This window comes from Nuphar pumila, chromosome 6 (genome assembly GCF_984573655.1).
Source record: "Nuphar pumila chromosome 6, dmNupPumi1.hap1.1, whole genome shotgun sequence".
NCBI lineage: Eukaryota > Viridiplantae > Streptophyta > Magnoliopsida > Nymphaeales > Nymphaeaceae > Nuphar > Nuphar pumila.
Genome location: NC_143254.1, coordinates 23,816,821 through 23,837,999, shown reverse-complemented (window position 1 = coordinate 23,837,999; position 21,179 = coordinate 23,816,821). Strand labels below are relative to the sequence as shown.

Genomic DNA, 21,179 nt, shown 5'->3' with positions numbered 1-21,179 from the left:
GGCTGTTTGATTGTCTACAAATTTATCCAAAAAGATGGGGCTGCATTTTCTCTTTAACCCAACAAACTTAGGGAATGTCGTCACTAGAAAGAGTTGAGATTTTTTTACAGTTTTCTTCTAAAGAAACTATCAGTCATCTATGGCATATTTGAGATTCAAAATCATATAATTCCAAATCACAAGGTAGACAATGTGGATTTAGAATCACACGAGAAGAGAATAAAATGGTTTAAAATGTGATGTCAAATCTCACCAACCCATTTTCTCACAGTTGCTTGCATGTGAGAAATGGGGCAAATGGGAATGGTGCTCTCACCATGGGAGGGTGGTGTGTGTTCTCTCCGAAACACAAATTTGTGTGTTCCTGTGTATACAGAGGAATATCTTGGGACCCGCCATAATTAATATGCCAATGTTGTCCACGATGACTTTCTAATAAAATAACATATAAAAAGGTAGATATGCTTTTAACAGAAATGTTCTCCGATAAAATAGATATGCGTTGGATGAAAATGTCCTCCCGCTCCCCGTAAATAGATTTGCACGTTTTGCCTTTGTTTTTAGCTTGTGTTACAACACATGACCGCCTTCTCGTTCTTGCTTGATGAGTTGTGGAGTCTGATTCAAAGTTTTTTCCCTTCAGGAAGAGGGGTCCGGGGGCGACCCTCGAAAGAAAATTTTTTTGGGCTTATGTTTGAGACTAAGTTTCTTTCTCTCTTGTAACTGTTGAAAAGAGCAATACGATTTCTCTTTGAGCGGCCATGATTTTTTTTATTCACTCTTTGTTGAAAAAAGCGATTTACAGTAGAAATCAAATCAAAGAGTAGAGATTTATAATAGAAATCAGATAAGAGAGTAGCGATTTACAGTAGAAATCAGATAAAAGAATAACGATTTACAATAGAAATCAAATTAGATAGTAGTGATTTACAGTAAAAATCAGATCAAAGAATAGCGATTTATAATAGAAATAAAATTAGAGAGTAGCGATTTACAATAGAAATCAAATCAGAGACTAGCTATTTACAATAAAAATCAAATTAGAGAATAACAATTTACAATAAAAATCTGATTTGTACTGTAAATCGCTATTCTCTGATTTGATTTATATTGTAAATCGCTACTCTTTGATCTAATTTCTATTGTAAATCACTACTCTCTGATTTGATTTCTACTGTAAATCGCTACTCTCTGATCTGATTTCTACTGTAAATCACTACTCTCTTATCTGATTTTTATTGTAAATCGCTACTCTCTGATTTGATTTCTACTGTAAATCGCTACTCTCTGATTTGATTTCTACTGTAAATCGCTACTCTCTGATTTGATTTCTACTATAAATCGTTATTCTTTGATCTGATTTTTACTGTAAATCGCTATTATCTGATTTGATTTCTATTGTAAATCACTACTCTCTTATCTGATTTCTACTGTAAATCGCTACTCTCTTATCTGATTTTTATTATAAATCGCTACTCTCTGATTTGATTTCTACTTTAAATCGATACTCTCTTATCTGATTTTTACTGTAAATCGCTACTCTCTGATTTGATTTTTACTATAAATCGTTACTCTCTTATCTGATTTCTATTATAAATCGCTACTCTACTCAGTTTGACGTTGCCATCATTATCTTTATTTAAATCGCTATTCTCTGTCTACTCAGTTCGACGTTTGCACCATCGTATCATAATGAACAATAGACAGAATGTTGATTTTTTTGGTAGTTCAACTATTTCTCACGAACAGACGACGACAAAAGGTGTTCCGTCGATAATAGATGACGACGATGACAAAGGGTGCTCTGGCGACAGCAAACGATGACAAAGGGTGCTTCAACGACAGCAGATGACAAGAAAGGGTGCTCCAGTGGTAGCAGATGATGGCAAAGGGTGCGTCGTCAATCGAAGCTCCTGTTACAGCAGATGGTGCATCGCCAAAGGGTGATCTAGAACGTTTAGGGTGATACATTGCGAGGAGCTCCTGTTAATGCAGAGGAGTTTACTCCTTAAGGCAAAAATGATGATGATTTTAACTCTTTCTGGTAGGAGGACATTTTTGTCCTTTACTCAAAACATCGTTTTATGGCGCTAATGGCGGGAAAGGGTACTTAAGTCTTTGCAAACGCACCAGACTCTGATGCTAAGTGATGCTGACACATACGGGAAAATGAGCCCCACGTGCTTACATATATGGCGCTCATTGAGACCCGAGAACACGCACCTGCGTGTTCTGAGGGGGAACATATAACCTGCTTCATCTCACTGTTGTGAAAGAATTTGGGGCCAAGCAAACATGCATTTAAAAGCTCCAACTTTTTTCTCAAGCAAATCACGTGCACAAATTTAAACACTCATCCTCTTTCAAATCAATCTGGTTTTCAATCTTTTTGGGATAAAACCCTACTACTGGGAAAATTTGTCTTGAAGATAAGTTTCTGCATAGACACCCCAAAGGGGTTTGGCGTAGTGGGATGGGCGTCACTCCTTGTGCAAGCCGAAGCATGGCGACTCCCTGGGAGCAGGGGGGAAGCCCACAAAGTTTTACGCTAACAAAACAACGACCATAAGTATGGTAGGCAGAGCCAGCGCAGTTAGGTCTCTAATCCTATAGGGGGTTTCTCGATGTAAATATAAAAAAGGTTTCCCTATAGACAAAAAGTCGTGGGCAATCACACATCCCCTTATGAAAAAGATGCCTGAAAAGGCATTCGAGGGGTTGGAGAAATAGTTGAAACTTTTGCTCTTGTGAAAAAGCACACAAAAAGAGAGTTCCAAACCCACATCTCCTTTCAATGCCTAGTTCACAAACAATCTTATAGCAGCCAGCAGTGGCTTAGCAGAGATGGAACTTTGTTAAACAGTTTGCACAATTTATCTACGGATATTCTCGGTGGAGATAAACGCTTGCCCTTTCTTGTGTAGGTAATATGCACCAAATATTGTGTCTTTCATGCGGATATCAGTTGCCATGTCTACATTTTTGCAGGTAACTGGTTAAACAAAGACCAAATGTTGTATTTGAAACGAAAGGCAACTTGCAAAGGCTAGCCCCCCAAACAATCTTATGACAGTCATATCGGCCTAGAAATAGATCGTGTCAAATTTGGGCCTTGAGAATTTCTCAAAAAGAAAGTCTCGAGATACTAAAAAGCTATTTTTCAGAAGTATCAGAAAAAAAATCGTTTTTTCTAAATTAACAAGAAACTAGAAAAGAAAGAAAACACTAAAAGCCTCAATAAAATCATAACTTATTAAGAACAAGCATTAAATTTGATCTATCACATATTCCAAATTTCTAAGTTTGTTACCATGATTAGAAAAAAAACTTTGAAAATATAAGCTATGGTGGAATGAACCAGCCAATGCAAGGGTCTCCTGAACATTGAGAAACACACACACACACACACACACACACAGCAACTGCATTCTGGCAAAGAACTATCAGCTCTTCAATTAAAGGAGACCATTCAAGACCAAGATTTTCCCAGAAAGAATAAATAAATTTAGAACAGAAAATAAAAGAAAAAAAAGACCTTTTATTGAATTCTATCAGGAAAACTCAGAAAATGACAAACTTCCAATTTCATGTTTTCATTGGATTTCAGCAATTCACTGATCAGATTCTTACACCAGAAAGCCATGATGATGCTTACAAATCCACTAGCCAGTTATCACCATTATCATCATCAACTTCATCATAAGCCTATGCAAGAAAGTGTACACAACTCATAAGAGAAAAAAAATTCTGGGTCCAAAGTTTCCCATTATCAGATTTCAAACTCCTATCAACAGACGCAAAATTGCATGCAAGTTTTCTTTGCCAGCAGCTGTTTAACAACATACAGATCCTACCATATTTACAAACAGTTTGTGAAATGTTCTCCAGCATCCTCAAACCGATTTCCTCACCAAGGCATGGAAAATGATATGTCAACCTAGCCAATAGAACCATCGATGTGAATGCCCTGATTCAACCATGAACAAGCTGCACAAGAAAAACCAAGAAAAAAATACATGAGATGGGAGGAGAACATTTTCCCCTTCTCTGTTGGATAATCGGGAGAAAATTTTTATTGATAGCATATAAAAGCATATTTATTTCTTTGAGTATTAGCACTAATGGACTCAGAAATTTGGTTTCTTTATAGAATCCAGTACATCAATCACTGAATCGACCAACTCATGCTAGGCACCCTAAGAAACTCAGGCAAACCCACGTTCTTCCAGACATTCACTTAGTTTGTCATTCTTCCAGTTCCAGACTAATAAGGCAGTCAATTCCGTGAGGTTTCACACTTCTTTGAGTAGTCTTAAACTGGAACAAGTAATATACAAACTCAAGTCTTCGGACACTAGAGTGTCGTGGAATAGTGATCAGAGACTGTGCTGGCCAATTCCATAGCTAGGTCGAGGGAAATAAAGGCTCAGGTCACTCCAAATGTTCTAGTCAATGAGGGTGTGTTTGAATCCCTCAAATATGAGATCTGAGGCATCTTGACCATAGATCCTCGGATCTCTAGTCCAAGAGTCAAGACCACCACCCCTACCCCCCAATCAGAGTAGACTGTAGAGTTCTGAGGATTTGAGGCGGGTTGCCTACTGCAGGGATCACTTGTTTGAGGGGGAGTCAGGCCCCACACCTTGATCTGTGTGTTTGTGGATCTCCTCAGAGATCCACAGCATTCGAATGCACCCTAAATTTTCAGGCAGAACCAGGGAGAATCTAATTCATGAGTTGGTTTACCAAGTAAACCACATACCATCTACATGCATCAATTCCCTGTAACCCAGAGAAAATGCATTACTATTCTAAGTGTGCCTGCTAAACACGCCACTGCAGTTTCATAAGAATAGCTCATTTCAGAATTCATGGACCCATAAAGCACCCATTCCACATTGGAACACCACTTTTTCGAGAATGAAATGCCACTTCTGAGCTATGCTTATGCTTGTTCTTCAAGAAATGGAAATAAAAAAGTATTATTTGACTTTTAATCAACTTGAAATAATTACATCTTAAAAAATGAGCAATCTTCCATCATGCAAACTGCCCACGATTCAGAAAAGGGAAAAAGAAAGAAGAGGAAAAAGCTGACATATTTCCAAAAACAGTTACCAGTTTTGATGCATTCCTGCTTTTCAAAGTCATCATTGCTGCCTCGGCAAATGCTTGTGCAGCTTCAGCATCAGCTTCCGCTGCTTCTGCCTCCCTCGCAGCTTCTTCTGCTTCAGCCATGGCAGCTTCCGCCTCAGCAACTGCTTGAGCAGCAGCCCTAGCAGCCTCCTGTGCATTCATGTTTCTCATCTTTGCTAGTTCAGCGTCTATGTGAGACTTAGTAAAAAATCTTGGGTCTTCTCTCTTTGATCTAGAAGAGTCCTGCTGCCGTGGACCTTGCAGAAGTTCTTCTGGAATAGACATACTAGGTGCAATCCTGTATCTACGCTTTATCTGCAAATGATTATTTTTGAATGAACAAGAACAGAAAGATGGTGTGAAAACTAAAATTTATGCAGTTCTCTTATGCATAAGTCAAGGAAAATTTCAGAAAACAAACTCGAGAATTGAAGACATCTACAACAAATGCAAGTCAGTAAGAAAATGATTGCACAAACAAATAAACAGATATCTCCAATCAAACAGGATAGCTCCCTCAGAGCCATCCACATCAGAAGAATTGCAAAAACAAATAAACAGATATCTCCAATCAAACAGGATAGCTCCCTCAGAGCCATCCACATCAGGGGAAGTGCCAAACGAGTTTTAAATTGGGTCTAGACTGGTCTGGCTCTCTTCAGGCTGGCTCTTGGCTTGAATCCCCAGAAAATTCAAGTCATGCCAAGCCTACCAAGTCCAGGATTAATTTATAGCGGTCTTAAACACTAACTCCCTGATGAAAAAATGCTAGATTTTGTCATTATTTTCAAAATAAAAAAGAGGGATCTTCCCATATATACAAACTACGAATTTCAAAAAATCAGGATGCTAATCTTTGCTATCATTAATCAAACTACTAAAGCAATTAACGTCTTTTAGAACATCTACTGAAATCTCCAATCAAGGAAATAATGTGCCTCTAAATAGATTTGTTTACTTGGCTAGTGCCTAGTGGTGAACTTAAGGGTTAAAATCGACCTGAGGTCAAGGGTCTCATTTCTTAAAACAACCTCGTCTCTCTAGATCCAAAAGTGGATTTTGTGCCTTCTTACCTTGATTAGCTTCCCACTTGCCGTTAGAGTCTTAAGTTTTGCTGACAAGAGCCTCTTGAAGTTTGGTGGTGACCAGTACTGATCCTACAAAATCCAGAACATAACAAGACAAATAATTTCAAAGATGGATTGTAAGAACACTTCCAACCATCGCAAGAGAAAATACATACTTGGAAATAACGTCTGCTCTCGCACAGAGTTAAAAAACAAGGATCATAAGAGAGTTGTAATTAAATGTATGCAATCATGACTATATATGCACACGTGCTGATAGTAATACTTGCATGTGAATGTGTGCAAGCACACGCATCCACTTGCGTTTGTAATCACGTCACTGAGCACATAGTGTGATATAAGCAGATATCTTCATGGATGGGCATAGCATTCTCATTATTTAAAATGTTTGTCCTATGCTCTATCGAAGGAGGTTAGACGGATTATCAACTGTCTCCCCATCCTCAAATTCATTGCTAGATCTAGACACTACTCCCACATAATAAGATGAACAGCTCGATCAGCATGATATGCAAACAATAAAAAAACGCCTCTTGGAAATCCACATGAAAATGACTTGTCCGGCACTTGTGCAGAATATACAGTGTACAACATAAGAATAAAGGACATGACCAGTCACCAGATCATTACCTTAAATTTCTGTTGGATACGTTTCTTTAAAAAGGAAGTTTGTTAGAAAAGACATGTGAAAAGGAAAAACTCAGAAGTTTCGAACCACCTTAAGCAAAGATGTGAGAAAGTCACAAGGCCATCAACTAAGAGATTCAAGTGCTTGCAGCATGGTAGATGTGACACCTCATGACATCTGAGACAATGCATATAGATTGTGGATTGTATACCACCAAAACAGTCACTATTATACTCTTAAATCTGAACAGAAGTAAACTTTGTTCCTTAAATCAAGACAATACCGTTAGGCATACAATAAGAAGGCAACACATTAATGATAATCAGTTACAATTTTTAAACATGATACAAGGAACTAAAAATGTTTTTTGGCATAGGAACCTTCATGACCTCTATCGATATTCTTATTGCATGTGAATTGGAAACAAAATTATACATCAGAAACCCCCAAGGAGGTATCAGTATCAGCCTCCCTATTATCAAAGGAGTTGGGTGATTTGTCCAAGATACATGTGTTTGTCAGAGAACACACTTTGCACTTTCAGATACTTCAGAAAAAGAAAATAACAAAATTGTTAGTATAAAACCACAGTCACCAGTATCATTCTTGACAATATCTTTGAAAGGTTTTTCTAGGGAATTTTTAAAGTGGTTTTTCTTCAGAAAAACTCAGAAAAACTCTTAAGTTTTAAAAATTGGAAAAAATAGAATAATACATGAAAGAATGTAGCAATCCCTAACAAGGATTGTTTCTTCAACACTCACAAAGAGGATTTACGAAACAAAGGCATTCACACAAAAGAGCTCACACTCATACACAATACCCAAAAAAAGGGTATACATAAAATGAAGAACAAGATTTCATAAACTTGGGAGAGAACTCCCACAAGAACAAAGAACAAAGAATAAAGAACAAAGAACAAAGAACAAAGAACAAAGAACAAAGAATAAAAAACAAAGAATTACTTTACAAGGGAAAACAGCCCCATATTTATAGAAGGGGAGAGGAGCCTCAAGGGAGTCATTGGACTCCCAACGGCTCCCTTGGAGCTGCACCTTTTTGACTTGGTCAAAAAGGCATTTTTGACTAGTCAAAAAGGTGAAGCCTAAAGGTGTCCTAAAATTGGGTTTTAAGTGAGCTCTAGTTGGGTTTAAACTAAAACTAAACTAACTAAAAGAAAGAAAAACATTACAAGGGATTACATGAGTTGTCTATGAGATTACACATGAGAATATGAGTTGTCTATGAGATTACATATTTTAACACCCCCCCTCAAACTTACGGTTGGATAACCGAAAGTTTGCCTAAGAGAAAGTGAAATCTAGGAGCAGCAAGAGGCTTGGTGAAGAAATCAGCCAGCTGGTATTCTGAAGCAACATAGGGAAGATTAATGGTGCCACGCAAGAATTCTTCCCGAACATAATGACAATCCACTTCTATATGCTTGGTACGTTCGTGGAATGTCCGATTGCTTGCAATGTAGATAGAGCTCTTGTTGTCACAACACATGTCGGATGCTTCTGAACTTTCAACTCCCATGTCGGAAAGCAGTCGTCGAAGCTAGACTACTTCCATAGTTCTAGTAGTCATTGCTCTGTATTAAGCCTCTGTTGATGAAAGGGATACTTTCTGTTGCTTCTTGCATCTCCATGAGATCAACGATTCCCCTAAGAAGACACAAAAACCTGTCGTTGAATAACGATCATTCGGATCACCTCCCCAATCTGCATCAGTATAAGCAAGAAGCTCGAGATTAGAAGAAGCAGACAAAAATAGACCTCGAGATATAGAATTTTTAATGTATCTGATAATTCGCAAAACTGCTCCCATATGACCAGATGTTGGAGCATGTTGAAATTGACTGGCTGTATGGACAGCATGTGCAATGTCAGGTCTTGTAATGAAAAGGTATGACAAAGTCCCAACGAGTTGTCTATACGGAGTTGGGTTTTCAAGAGGTGCTCCATCATCACTCTTCATCTCGACATTTACAACTTCTTGAATGTCCACATGTCTTTCATCTGAAATGCCTGACCTGACAACAATATCCCAAGCAAATTTAGATTGTGTTAGCAAATATCCTCTAGAAGAATAAGCAACTTCTATACCAAGAAAGTACTTTAAGAAACCCAAATCACTCATTTCAAAGTGAGTTTTGAGAATTTTTTTAATATTGCACACTCCATATTTGTCATTGCCAGTGATGATCATGTCGTCGACGTAGAGAAGGAGGATAATGATACCTGCATTAGAATTCTTAACAAATAAAGCAGTGTCAGTAAGACAAGATTGAAAACCAAAATCAAGCATCACCTTGTTAAATTTATCATATCAAGCCTTCAGAGCTTGTTTAAGTCCATATAAAGACTTATTTAGATGAAGAGTTTTTCCTTTAGGAATATCAATTCCTGGTGGTGGATCCATATATACTTCTTCAGTTAAACTACTATTTAGGAACGCATTCTTAACATCCATTTGATATATGAATCTTTGCTTTATAGAGGCAAGGACAATTAGGATTCTAACTGTGGTCATTCTGGCTACTGGAGCAAAGGTTTCCTCATAATCTATTCCATATTCTTGAGCGTAGCCTTTGGCAACTAATCTAGCCTTAAACCGCTCAAGACTGCCATCGCTTTTAGTCTTTACTTTGTAAATCCATCGACAACCAATAGGTTTCTTGTTAGGCGAAAGTTCTTGTATAGTCCAAGTGTTTGCCTTTTCTAAGGCTTCTAATTCCACTTGCATGGCTTTTACCCATTCCGGTTGAGTTTTGGCTATAGCATAACTGGGAGGTTCTTCGTAGGAGTGAATTAAGGCTATAAAGGCTTGAAATTTTGGCGAAAAAGATTTATATGACACAAATTTCTTAGGATTTTTTGAGATCCTAGTAGATTTTCTTGTTGACATCTTGGGTTCTGATTCTATAGAGTATCTTTCAAGGGCACATGATCTTTCTGAGTTTCCTCGTCTAGAATATTGAATGAACTCTTGGTTATCACTAATTGGTTCAATAGGAGAAATATCACTTTGATCATCTTGCTCAACGTTACATTCTTCATTCTTTGAGCTAAATCAAATAGAAAGGAATACTCATCTGTTTCTGCAGATGCTTTGGTTTCAAATGGACTTTCATTTTCTAAGAAGGATACGTTTCTTGAGACATATAATCTGTTATCTCTAAAGTCAAAACATCTATAACCCTTTTGATGACTTGCATATCCTAAGAAGACACAAGAAATAGCTGGAGAGGAAAGCTTATCATTTTTATCTGAGAATAAAAAACATTTGCACCCAAATACCCTTAACTTGGAGTAATCAGGAATTTGTTTAAGAAGCTTTTCGATTGGAGAAATATTGTTTAACGACGAAGAGGGCATCCTATTGATGAGATAAACAACAGTTAAGGTTGTTTCAGCCCAAAAATTTTTTGGTACTTGATGTGATATGAGGAGGGTTCTTGTTGTCTCAATAATGTGCCTATGCTTTCTTTCAGCTAGGCCATTTTGTTGAGGAGTGTAGGGACATGACTTTTGATGTATAACTTTATATTGATTTAAATAATCTTTGAATTCCTTTGATAGGAATTCTCCTCCTGAATCGGTACGAAATATTGAAATGTCCTCTTTAAACTGATTTTTGACCATATTATGAAAAAATTTAAAATGCGAGAAGACTTCAGATTTATGTTTAAGAAAATAAATCCAAGTGTGTCGTGTAAAGTCATCTACAAAGATAACATAATAAACAAACCCACCTTTTGATATAATTGGTGCAGGACCCTAGACATCAGAATGAATCAACTCAAGTGGTCGTGTAGAAACAAAAGTTCTTTTCGAAAAAGGTAATCTTTTCATTTTTCCAAGAATACAATTTTCACATGTAAAAGTTTCAAAATTACAAAATTTTTTCATGTTCGGAAAGTGTTGAATCTTGGATATACAAGGATGTCCAAATCTTTTGTGCAAAAGATCCAAATCCAACTTTTGAACATTGCAACACAGTGTGTTATTGAGAAAATCCAAAAAATCCATGTAGTACAAGCCTCCTTCTCTATGGCCTTCCCCAATCAGCTTCCCTGACTGGTGATCCTGTACTCGACAATCACGAGAGGAGAAGGAAACATTACACCCATGATCAGTTAATTGAGATACGGATAAAAGGTTTAAATTAAGTTTGGGTATATATCTAATTTTTGGAACACGGAATTTGTTTGAGTTTTGAGAAGAATTTTCAAAACATCCTATTCCCTTAATCTCAAGAGAAGTGTCGTCGGCAGTCAAAACGTTTGAACCACTTGAGTTATGATATTGAGGCAATAATTTTATGTTAGGGGTCATATGAAAAGATGCACCAGAATCAAGAAGCTAAAGAGGTTTACCTGGATCGGAGATGCTTACTGAAGAGACCGCAGCTCCAGCAGATGGGGAAGCTCCTTTAAGAAGTGGTTGAAGTGCCTCCACTAGCTGAGATAATGACATGCTTCCAATAGATGTTTCTTTTGTCTCTTGCTGGGCTTCAACAGTAGCAACCTTCTTTTCATAAGGCTTCTTTAACTTTGGGCAGTACGTCTTGATGTGCCCAGGTTCACGACAATAATAACAAATTACTTCTTTTCTTTCCACCTTACTTCCGTATTTCTCATCATATGTTCTTCCAAAATGTGGAGGTTTATATGGACGAACATGATTTCCTGGTCTTGAAACAACTAAAACTGAGTCATCATCATTTTTTGAGATTCTTTTCTTTAGTCGATTTTCTTCCATACTCAATTCTTCAATTGTGTCCTCAATAGAGGAACCTTCCCTCGATGAAGAATATCGGACTTGGTTGTCTCAAATTCCGGTCTTAAACCATTAATAAATTAAAAAAATGCTTCGCATTTATTTGATTTTGGTAAAGCTCTATATCTTGTGGACAATGCCACTTTGGTTCAAGGAGAGCCAATTCTTCCCATAACCCGGACAAACTATTATAGTATTCTCTAATACTTTTATCTCCTTGAACCATATTGCGAACCTTTTCTTGAAGATTACATATATGGGCAACATCTTTAAGAGAATACATTCTCTTGAGATAGTCCCAAGTATCATTAGCGTGTTTAACTTCGCAAGGCTTGAACACTTCTTTCTATCCACACTAGAAATTAGCCAAGACATAATTTTGGTGTGACCCATTCTCCATTCTTTCTACTTTTTCTCATAAGTGGAAACGGCTTTAACTTTTTCTACCTCCGAAAGAGGTATTTCTTTTCCTTCTTCTTTAGTGAGCATTAGTTTAGGTTCCTCATCGGTTGCATCTACTAATCCCCATAGCCCCTTTCCCCAAATGAGGTGCTTCATGATAGAAGCCCATGTTACATAGTTAGAATCATTGAGTTTTATGGACTTAATGGTGACATTATCATTGTCATCCATTTTACAAGCTTAGGAAAGGAAGAGGAGAAGGAAAGAAAAAAAGAGAAATACACCACTACAAGAAGCAAAAATATCTAGTCTTCCAAGCTTCCAAGGCTCCACACAACTAGCCTTTCAAAGATGCTTCTTTCCTTTGAGAAAAACACGAACGGCATGCTTCCCAATGCACAAGAAGAACTCTGGACTGATTGCTTCTATCAACCTTGCTTTGATACCATGAAAGAATGTAGCAATCCCTAACAAGGATTGTTTCTTCAACACTCACAAAGAGGATTTATGAAACAAAGGCATTCACATAAAAGAGCTCACACTCATACACAATACCCAAAAAAAAGCGTATACATAAAATGAAGAACAAGATTTCATAAACTTGGGAGAGAACTCCCACAAGAACAAAAAACAAAGAATTACTTTACAAGGGGAAACAACCCCATATTTATAGAAGAAGGGGAGAGGAGCCTCAAGGGAGTCATTGGACTCCCAACGGCTCTATTAGAGCTGTTGGGAGCCCAATGGCTCCCTTGAGCTGCACCTTTTTGACTTGGTCAAAAAGGCCTTTTTGACTAAGTAAAAAAGGTGAAGCCTAAAGGTGTCCTAAAATTGGGTTTTAAGTGAGTTCTAGTTGGGTTTAAACTAGAACTAAACTAACTAAAAGAAAGAAAAACATTACAAGGGATTACATGAGCTGTCTATGAGATTACATATGAGATATGAGCTGTCTATGAGATTACATATTTTAACAATACAAAGGTAACAGATAATAGGTTTTGCATTTTTTTCTTGCCAAAATATAAAGAAACAAGTAGAAAAAGTTTTAAACTACAAAATAAACAAAAAGAAAAAGAAAATATTTCTTATAATATATAAAAAATAAGAATTCTTTTTCAAAAGTGTCATAAAAATATCGTCATGTTAATTGTCCTGGAGATAATTTGAAACAATGTGATATTTTCATGTTTTCCTGGCTGTTGCCAACAAAGGATAACATCACAATATTTTCAAAATATCGGCAATACCGGTGACTATGCATAAAACTGACCAAACTACATTCTCAAAGCAATGCAAACTGTGCAGCACAAGAAAGTATGCAGGCAAGTGAAAGGGGGAAAAAGTGGATATAATAAATGGTAAATTATTCACATAAATAGATATTTGTTGCTATAGTATCAATATAAGACTGCTGCATGCAAAGCAACAGGTTTTCATACAGACTAAATCAGCCTTGGCAAATTGGAAAGCATTAGAACATAAATTTCAAGACATTGTATAAAGTTTTTACCCCAAGCCTAAAAATATAATCCAGACTATAAGAATAGAAGTCTGAAACAATGAATGAGTAAAGCATACTCAACAAATGCAAAGAAATAATAGTCATACACTTTTGGAAAACTATATAATCCCATGCTTCTCATTAAAAAATATATTTGAGAAACTTCATGCATGTAAGTAACTCATCTGAGATGCACCACGACCCAGCACCACTCAGGCCTGATATGACGACTGTTGCCCAGAAACTAATTTCCAACAAGCATCTTGGTGCCTAAGGAAGCAACGTCATAGGATGTAGTTATAGCTGCTTAAAGCACAGTGGGTGGGTGGACATATTTCATTGTCAGGTTTTTTCTGGACAAGAAAAAATGTGATATTTATGAAACTAAAAGGAGCAAAAAGACAAGTTTTGGTAAGTTAGAGCACCTCATTTCCATGTTTTAATTCAGAAAATATTTCATGGTGAAGTTACAAAGTAGCTTCCCTCATGGAAAAAGCCACTTTTTGTGTGCTGATTGTGGTGCTCACATGGATTTTTCACAGCAATAGCAGGGGCAGGTTGGTGTGCAGGGGGTGTTTCCATGGCACTTTCATCCTTGATTCAAAACATCTAAAGAGCTTAGTGCAAAAAATTAATAGTATTAAAAACAACATAGAAGAAAATGTATGGTTCTGTGTCGTAGGAAATCTGTTTATACTAGTTCTGGTCATGATCTTCACAATTATAGGAAAGGAATTTACCAATGCCAGTTCACTAAACCAGTAAATGAGATGCACCTATACAGTTTCTAGTTATCAGAAGAACACCAGCTAAGAGAGATTTGGTGCAAAAGAAATAACCACATGTGATACCATTAAAAATAAACTAATTGCTGCCACTGAATTTTTTTACTTCGCCTTTGTTCATTTAAAGATCATGAACACTTCAGAGACCTCTGAGATTACCTCAATGTAAAGAGCAATAGCTGACCTGTTAGATCCACCACGCTCCTTCAAATTCGTTATGGCCTCCATTATAAGATTATCTAGCCTGTAGACAAGAAGAAGCAAAATACAAACATGCAGATTCATATAAAAAAGACAAAAAACCAAATATAGGATGCATTATTTAATAGCAGAACATTAGGGAAAAATATGAAAGAAAATTTATCAAGACATATGACGTTGATTATCTTAATTTGAGTGACCAAAACAAGTAGCACTTTGAACATTCAAATACAGTTTTTAATCAAATTCCAAACACGACTCACTAAACAAAGTTTATCAGGTAGAAACAAGCAATACAATTACAAAATGGTTCAATAAAAGAGTTATTTAACACAAATCAAGCACTTTTTCAGACAATGACCACCTAATGACAACCAATAATCTAAACCCAGATGGATTGCTGAGGCACATCCCTCAGTTTTCTCTTGCCGAAACAACTTTTCTTTTTCAAACTAATGGAAGGCACTAAATTAGTGAAAAAAATATATAATTTAAGCATACCACCTAACCTTGATAGAGGCCTTTCTGGACCTGTTATTTGCAACACACTACTGGATACAGCTAGAGGCTTTGCATCAATTATTTCATCAAGATTATTGACCACTGTACTAAGAGCCAGAGGGTTGTCATCATCCTTTGTAAGCTGCAGACTTCTTTTCAGTGCTAGCCTAGCTTTTTCTCGAGAACCCCACCCATTTGCTGTAACACTCATGTTTCTCCACTTATCCTGCAAAAGATAAATATCTAAATTAACATATAACATGGATGGTGTAAGAAGACACAGCAAGAACAACTCATTTGCAACCAACTCACACAAGCCGATGTGTTCAAAACCTTAACGTTTTTGAAACAGATAACAATAATTTATTATCATAAGTTCCTAAAAGATCCATATCAACTATGTCTAATAACTAATGTTTATGGACTTCTAAAAACATAACATCAAAATAGAGGCAAATTATCATGCATAACACATTCCATGTTAAAAAAAGAGAATCACTCTGTCCCCTGGAAATGACAGAACGTAATGTCTACCAGTCAGCATGTTGGATCAATCCATTGGAGATAACAAAGAAAAAGCAAATGTACTTGATAGCTTAAAAACGAAAAGGAGAATTATGTGCATACAGCGACGGTTCCCTGGATCTAGACAAAATCATTACATCTAAGGAAAAAAAATGTCTTGAGTTCTTCAGATGATACACAGGCACGCACATAGCCGACGCAAGAGGTACACTCGTAATTTGTAGAGGACTATGCAGAAACTGGTAAATTAGCTGTTCAATCAAGAAATCAGCTCTTTCACATGGTCTTTCCCTGAAAGAAAGGCTCCTCAGATTTTTTTTTTTGCGAGTGGTCTGCATAGATCTATTGCTTCTCTGACAGCTTCATGCGATCATTTACTTGGGTAAAAGGCAAGAGCACCTCAGCAGAGCTGGGATATGCAATAGCGCATCTAAATGACTAAGACAGAAGACAGATGGAAAAAAATTGTCGTCCTTGTGAATGGCACAGCAAGAGAACCTGAAGAGATTACACTTCATTTCAATGAATCCTCAAAAAGGAGTACAAGGAGAACATATGACTTTAGTCAATATGGTCATCACCACAAGTCACATGATACAAACAAATAGCCCTACCATCTCACATTCCAATCAAGAGTTTGAAGCAAAACCCAGTAAGCAAAGAATCACAAGTATGAATATGCTAATCACTAGAATGTACACATGGAAGCGAGATAGCTCCAGTCAGGTATGGATAGAGTGGAATTCAATCTAAAAATATTTAGTGCACTTGAAATGCTCCTAATTGAAAAGAATAGGAATCAAGTTAATGCATGGTCAAACAACAAAACGCTGAAACCATCATCATCAAGTCTTATTGCAATTACATGGGGTTGGCTTTATTAGTATTGTTTCTCCATTCCTTCCTATCTAGAGCTACACCTTCTGTCACTTTACAATCCTTCAAATCATCTCTGGACGATCTCTGCAAGTCTTCAACAATCTTCTTCCTTTCCTAATTCCTTCCACCTGTGTTGTATCAACCTTCTTTATTAGTGTTATGATAGGCCTTCATACAATATGATGAAGCCAACCAAATCCAAAGGCACATAGGCCATCCCTTCCCATATTGGATGACAAATCATATCTTGCATTAGTCAAATGGAGTTCTTCTAAATTGTTCTGCGTGATAGGGATGCTGGACCACTTACAGTACCACCACCTCAAACAACAATTCCCCTATATCTTGGATTTTTGCAGAAAAAAATTCTCAAAATTATCGCTCATACAGATCAAAACAAATTTCTGATGGGGAACACTTTAACGAAGAAATCGCCTGCATTAGATAACTGACCTTCAGATCAACGTTGGAACGTAAGGCCAAAATCACATTAAACTCTGGATCCTTTAATATGGTACGCCACTTTCCTGCACCATGCTTAACCACACCAGCCCTTAAAGCTGATTCCTCTTCTGATGTCCATTTCTGCTTAGGAGCGCCCATAGACAAAAAGCTCGGAACTTTTCCAGACAAGCCGGAGGAAGTAACACTGATATCCGCATGCAACCCAGTGGTCTCAATCGTCTCCTGTATGATTCCAGAAGATGCCCAAATAAACAAACATACAAGAAGTTTCAAACCAAACAAATAGAAATCATAGATACAAAACAAGTAATCAGAAAGGCAGAATTTTTTTCAGTTAAGGACCTACAAGACAATTCGAAAACAAACAGATGAAACAAAGCATCAGAAATCTTAAGTCACCTCCATCTTCATCCACTAATTCGTGGTGACTTGTTGAAATCAATAGGAGGAGAAATTATTTTCTACTACAACCCAACCTAAAAGGCCATCTCTACCCACAAAGGTGAATGCCAAAAAGACAAATTCACCTACATGAAATGGCTAAAATATGACAAATATTAAAGAGAAAAAGTTACCTTGACCTAAATCAAGTAAAAGAATGGAAGATCGTCTAAAAACATAAAAAATGATATTTTAACAAAATGATGATGGTCTTAGAAGAAGAAAATATTTGACAAATACTCGCTCAATTCTAAAAGAAAAAAAAACTAAATCCACCTGAAATTAGCTGCCAAACTACAATTTTCCATCCCTTCCGGAATCACTGAAGCATTCCGTGCGAAATTTCTAAATACAAGTATAATACCTATTAAAAAAGAGATTGGTATCAATGAATTATCAATTTCAAAGAGCATAATACATATTCCGTACTATAAAACCAGCATAATTCTCAATAGAATCTCGAATTCTACCCGAAATAAGATTAATTGAAAATAAGAATATCCCTAACAAGAATTGAAATTAAAGTTCAAATTCTTACATTCGATAACATCTGAACAGGAAATTACAGAAAGAACAAAATTCCAAATTATTGCAAAGGAAAGATTCCTTCCTCTTTTTATTATTTAAATATCTCGAAAGAAAATTACTAGATCTTGAAAAAAAAAAACCTTATATTAGCTCCAGAACAAATAAATCCAAAGCGAAAAACAGTCTAAAATCCTTAATTGGCTCCAAAATTATCAAAGCTAAAACTCAAAAAATCGTCCCAAAACCCTTAATTATAACCAAATTATCAAATTTAAAAGCCAGAAACCGTCCCAAACCGAAAAATTACAGTCTCTCCGATACAAGACACAAGATAAAATCAATGAAACTACCGATTTCAATCACAGAGATAGCAAAAAAAGAAGAGAGAAAATAAGAAAAACCAAAAATCACGCAACCAAAACACGACAGAATTAGAATTCCGAAACGAAACTCCAATTCCTCCAAGAAACCCTAAAATTCAAGATAACTCAAGATCCGACGAAAGCGTCCACATCACTCCCTCATTAAAAAAACCCAACAACGAACGCGAGAAAAGGCACAAGGCGGAGAGATTGCCCAGATGCAGGCGAATCGGGAGGGTGGGACGCCGTCGGACGGACGGTGTTGCGTCGGGCGCGAGAGAGAGAGAGGTTGAAGAAGGAAAAAGGGAGAAGAAAGACACGATTGCGTGCTTAATAAATACTGAATTAAAAAAAAAATCAACGAAAGCTAAGAAAGAAGGAAGAAGAAGGATCAGAAGATGAAATAAAAAAATAAAATAATTAGGGGAGGGAGGAATTAATAATAACACCTTTAATTGTGGCCATGAACATGATCGGTTGACGATTTGTTCCCAACTCGTGGCTTTTGCGATTTTTTTTTTTTTTTTACCTTTTTTTGTTTTGTTTCAAATCTTTTTTGGGTCTATCGTCGCGGGCGGTAGTGAAGGGTTCACCATTTTGGCTTCCCTCTCTCTCTCTCTCTCTTGCATTCCCTTTTACACCGGCGCCTCCCCTTAATCTCATTTTATTTTTTTAATCTCGCTAATTTCACTGTTAATCTGTTTTACGTTATTGTTAATAATCATGATTTTTTGTTTTTTTCTTCTTTTCTCCGTTGGTGGCGTGGCTGCTTAAAACACGGGGCTTCACGTGGAAATACTTAATACTGTGATGCGGATAATTTTAGGTCCGAAGCAAATGCTGTTAGTATCGTTGGGAATCGGCCTGAATCAGCCCATTTGTATCGTATCAGCCCGAAATCGATACGAGACAAAGGCTGATTCAGTTTATTTATTTAATTTTAATATGATTTTGATATTTTATTGAGACGTGTCATCCCCTGATTGAAAATTTGATGATTCAGATCAGGGTCAGAAGCGGCTGATTCTCTGAATCGTTTTGAAAATCGATTCAGGGACAATGCCAATACTTGACAATATGGGTCTATTGTAATGGTAAACGAGCCAAACAAATGGAACAGATGGTGTTCAAGCTTGGCTTTGTTTTAGGGTGTCAAAGGGTCGGGTTTGGTTAGGACCCAGGTAGAACCAGACTTAAACCAGATTTTTGGGTATGGTATTGGGTGGCCCGGTCTCGGGTCTACTGTAAGAAAAAAAATACCCGGACTTGATAAGAACTACATGAACCAGACCTGGACTATACCCGCTAAAATAATATTTTTTTATTATTTTTACATTGAAAAATTACAGGTCTTAATCGAAACTCGGGTCGGGTCCGGGTTTGGTATAAAATTTCACAAACTATACCTGGATCCATGTATTAATTGGATCTTCGGACCTAAGTCTTGATCGAGTATTCTTATTTGTCACCATACCCGGACCCTATAGGGTTTGGTCTGGGTCGCCGACCCATTGACACCCCTACTTGTTTTATGTAACGAGCCAAACAAGCTCGAATCAAATGAGTCGAGCTCAAGTTGGCTCATTTACGAATAAAGCATTTTTTTAAACTAAAAATAATAAATTTAGACTCCAAATCTATTAATTAAAGTTCAAATTGCTCGTTTACAAAATAACAACATTATTTCAAAGTTGGAAGCAACATGATTTTAACTTTAAGTTTTCCTTAGAGAATTTTTAATATTTTTTTGAGAGATTTTTTTTTGCAGAGAACTACGTAGGGAGTAGAGATGGCAGTGGACCGGGGGACAACGGGGCTCCGCCCCGCCTCGCCCTGTTTGGACTGGGGATGAAGGGCATGAAACGGGGATGGAGGCAGAGATGAAGGTTAAAATCTATCCCCGTGCAGGAATGGAGGTAGGGATGGACTTACGCTTTTTCCCGCCCCGCCCCGTCCCATCCCCAATCCTTTAAGGGATGACTATAGACTAAGGGGAAACGGGGCCCTGCCTCGCCTCACCCCCGTTTGGACCAAGGATGGAGTACATGAAACGGGGATAGAGGCGGGGGATGGAGGTTAAAATCCATCCCGGTGCAGGGATGGAGGTTCGGATTTTGAAACGGGGCGGGGGTGGAGACCTTGTCCCCCGCCCCGGTCCACTGCCATCCCTAGTAGGGAGGAGCCAGGATCAGGTGCCATCATGGCACACTTTCAGTGTGCCTTTACACCTGACAGACCTCCAAAGGGAGAGGCCCCAATCTCTTTATTAAAAGAACTGAACAACAATATACAAGCTACATATACATACACTATATAGGACCAAGAAAATAGAAAACAGGAAAAAATAAATAATCAATAGAAACCCAGTTCAGCAACACCAAAAAATTCAGTAAAACCATTCCAATCGAGAGGCTTGTCTTTCTAGAAAAACTGCTGCAACCTTTCAAGGGAATCAGAAGAAGATAAGCTATCCTCATGGGGACCCCTTTATCACCAAGGCACAATTTCACTAGATGAGAAGCAACTGCAGGAAATTGCTTAATCATAATCCTATGCCCCATTTTCAACTTCTTCATCTAGCTTAACCATCCATGATTATTGGAAAACACACAAATCTGAAGGAAGGAAAAATGACATCCGTCAAAAGTTTTTCCAAAAACTAAGTTTCAACCATCAGCAGCTCTCGCCCCAAGGGAGTTGGCATAGTGGGGTGGGGCCTTGATTGCTAGAAGAACAATCAAGGTTCAATTTTCATGGGCATCACCTCTCTGCGCAAGCCAATGCATAGCATAGGCCTCGCGGGCAGGGGTGCTAGCCTCAGAGTTTTACGCTGTTGGCACAACGACCGTAGATATGGCAGGCTGAGCCAGCGCGACCAGCTCTTAGTGCCGGGTGCAATTTCTTCAGGTTATAAATAAAAAAAAACCATCAACAGCTCTCTCACCCACCTGAA

The 21,179-nt window shown here is 37.5% G+C and overlaps 1 protein-coding gene across 3 annotated transcripts; it reads right to left on the bottom strand.

Annotated features, from left to right (window-relative positions):
- Positions 1 to 3,569: 3,569 nt before the first annotated feature.
- Positions 3,570 to 18,834, bottom strand: LOC149834360 (single myb histone 5-like). Of its 3 annotated transcripts, none has more exons than XM_090011356.1 (7): positions 18,676 to 18,834; positions 16,884 to 17,117; positions 15,035 to 15,252; positions 14,484 to 14,568; positions 6,210 to 6,293; positions 5,119 to 5,451; positions 3,570 to 3,987 (listed from the first exon to the last, which is right to left on the bottom strand). In XM_090011356.1, exons 2-7 carry the CDS (start codon positions 17,031 to 17,033, stop codon positions 3,973 to 3,975), a joined length of 885 nt encoding a protein of 294 aa, XP_089867482.1. In that variant the 5' UTR covers positions 17,034 to 17,117; positions 18,676 to 18,834; the 3' UTR covers positions 3,570 to 3,972. The 3 variants fall into 3 exon arrangements, with proteins under 3 accessions (XP_089867482.1, XP_089867481.1, XP_089867483.1); XM_090011355.1 differs by lacking the exon at positions 18,676 to 18,834 and adding an exon at positions 17,295 to 18,578; XM_090011357.1 differs by lacking the exon at positions 18,676 to 18,834 and adding an exon at positions 17,613 to 18,566.
- Between the last annotated feature and the right edge of the window lie 2,345 nt (positions 18,835 to 21,179).

Coding starts and splice junctions, on each gene's coding strand:
- LOC149834360 (XM_090011355.1), bottom strand. Junction 15,253..16,883: donor GTTCCAACGTTGATCTGAAG/GTCAGTTATCTA, acceptor TATCTTTTGCAG/GATAAGTGGAGAAACATGAG. Junction 5,452..6,209: donor CAAGTGGGAAGCTAATCAAG/GTAAGAAGGCAC, acceptor AATCATTTGCAG/ATAAAGCGTAGATACAGGAT.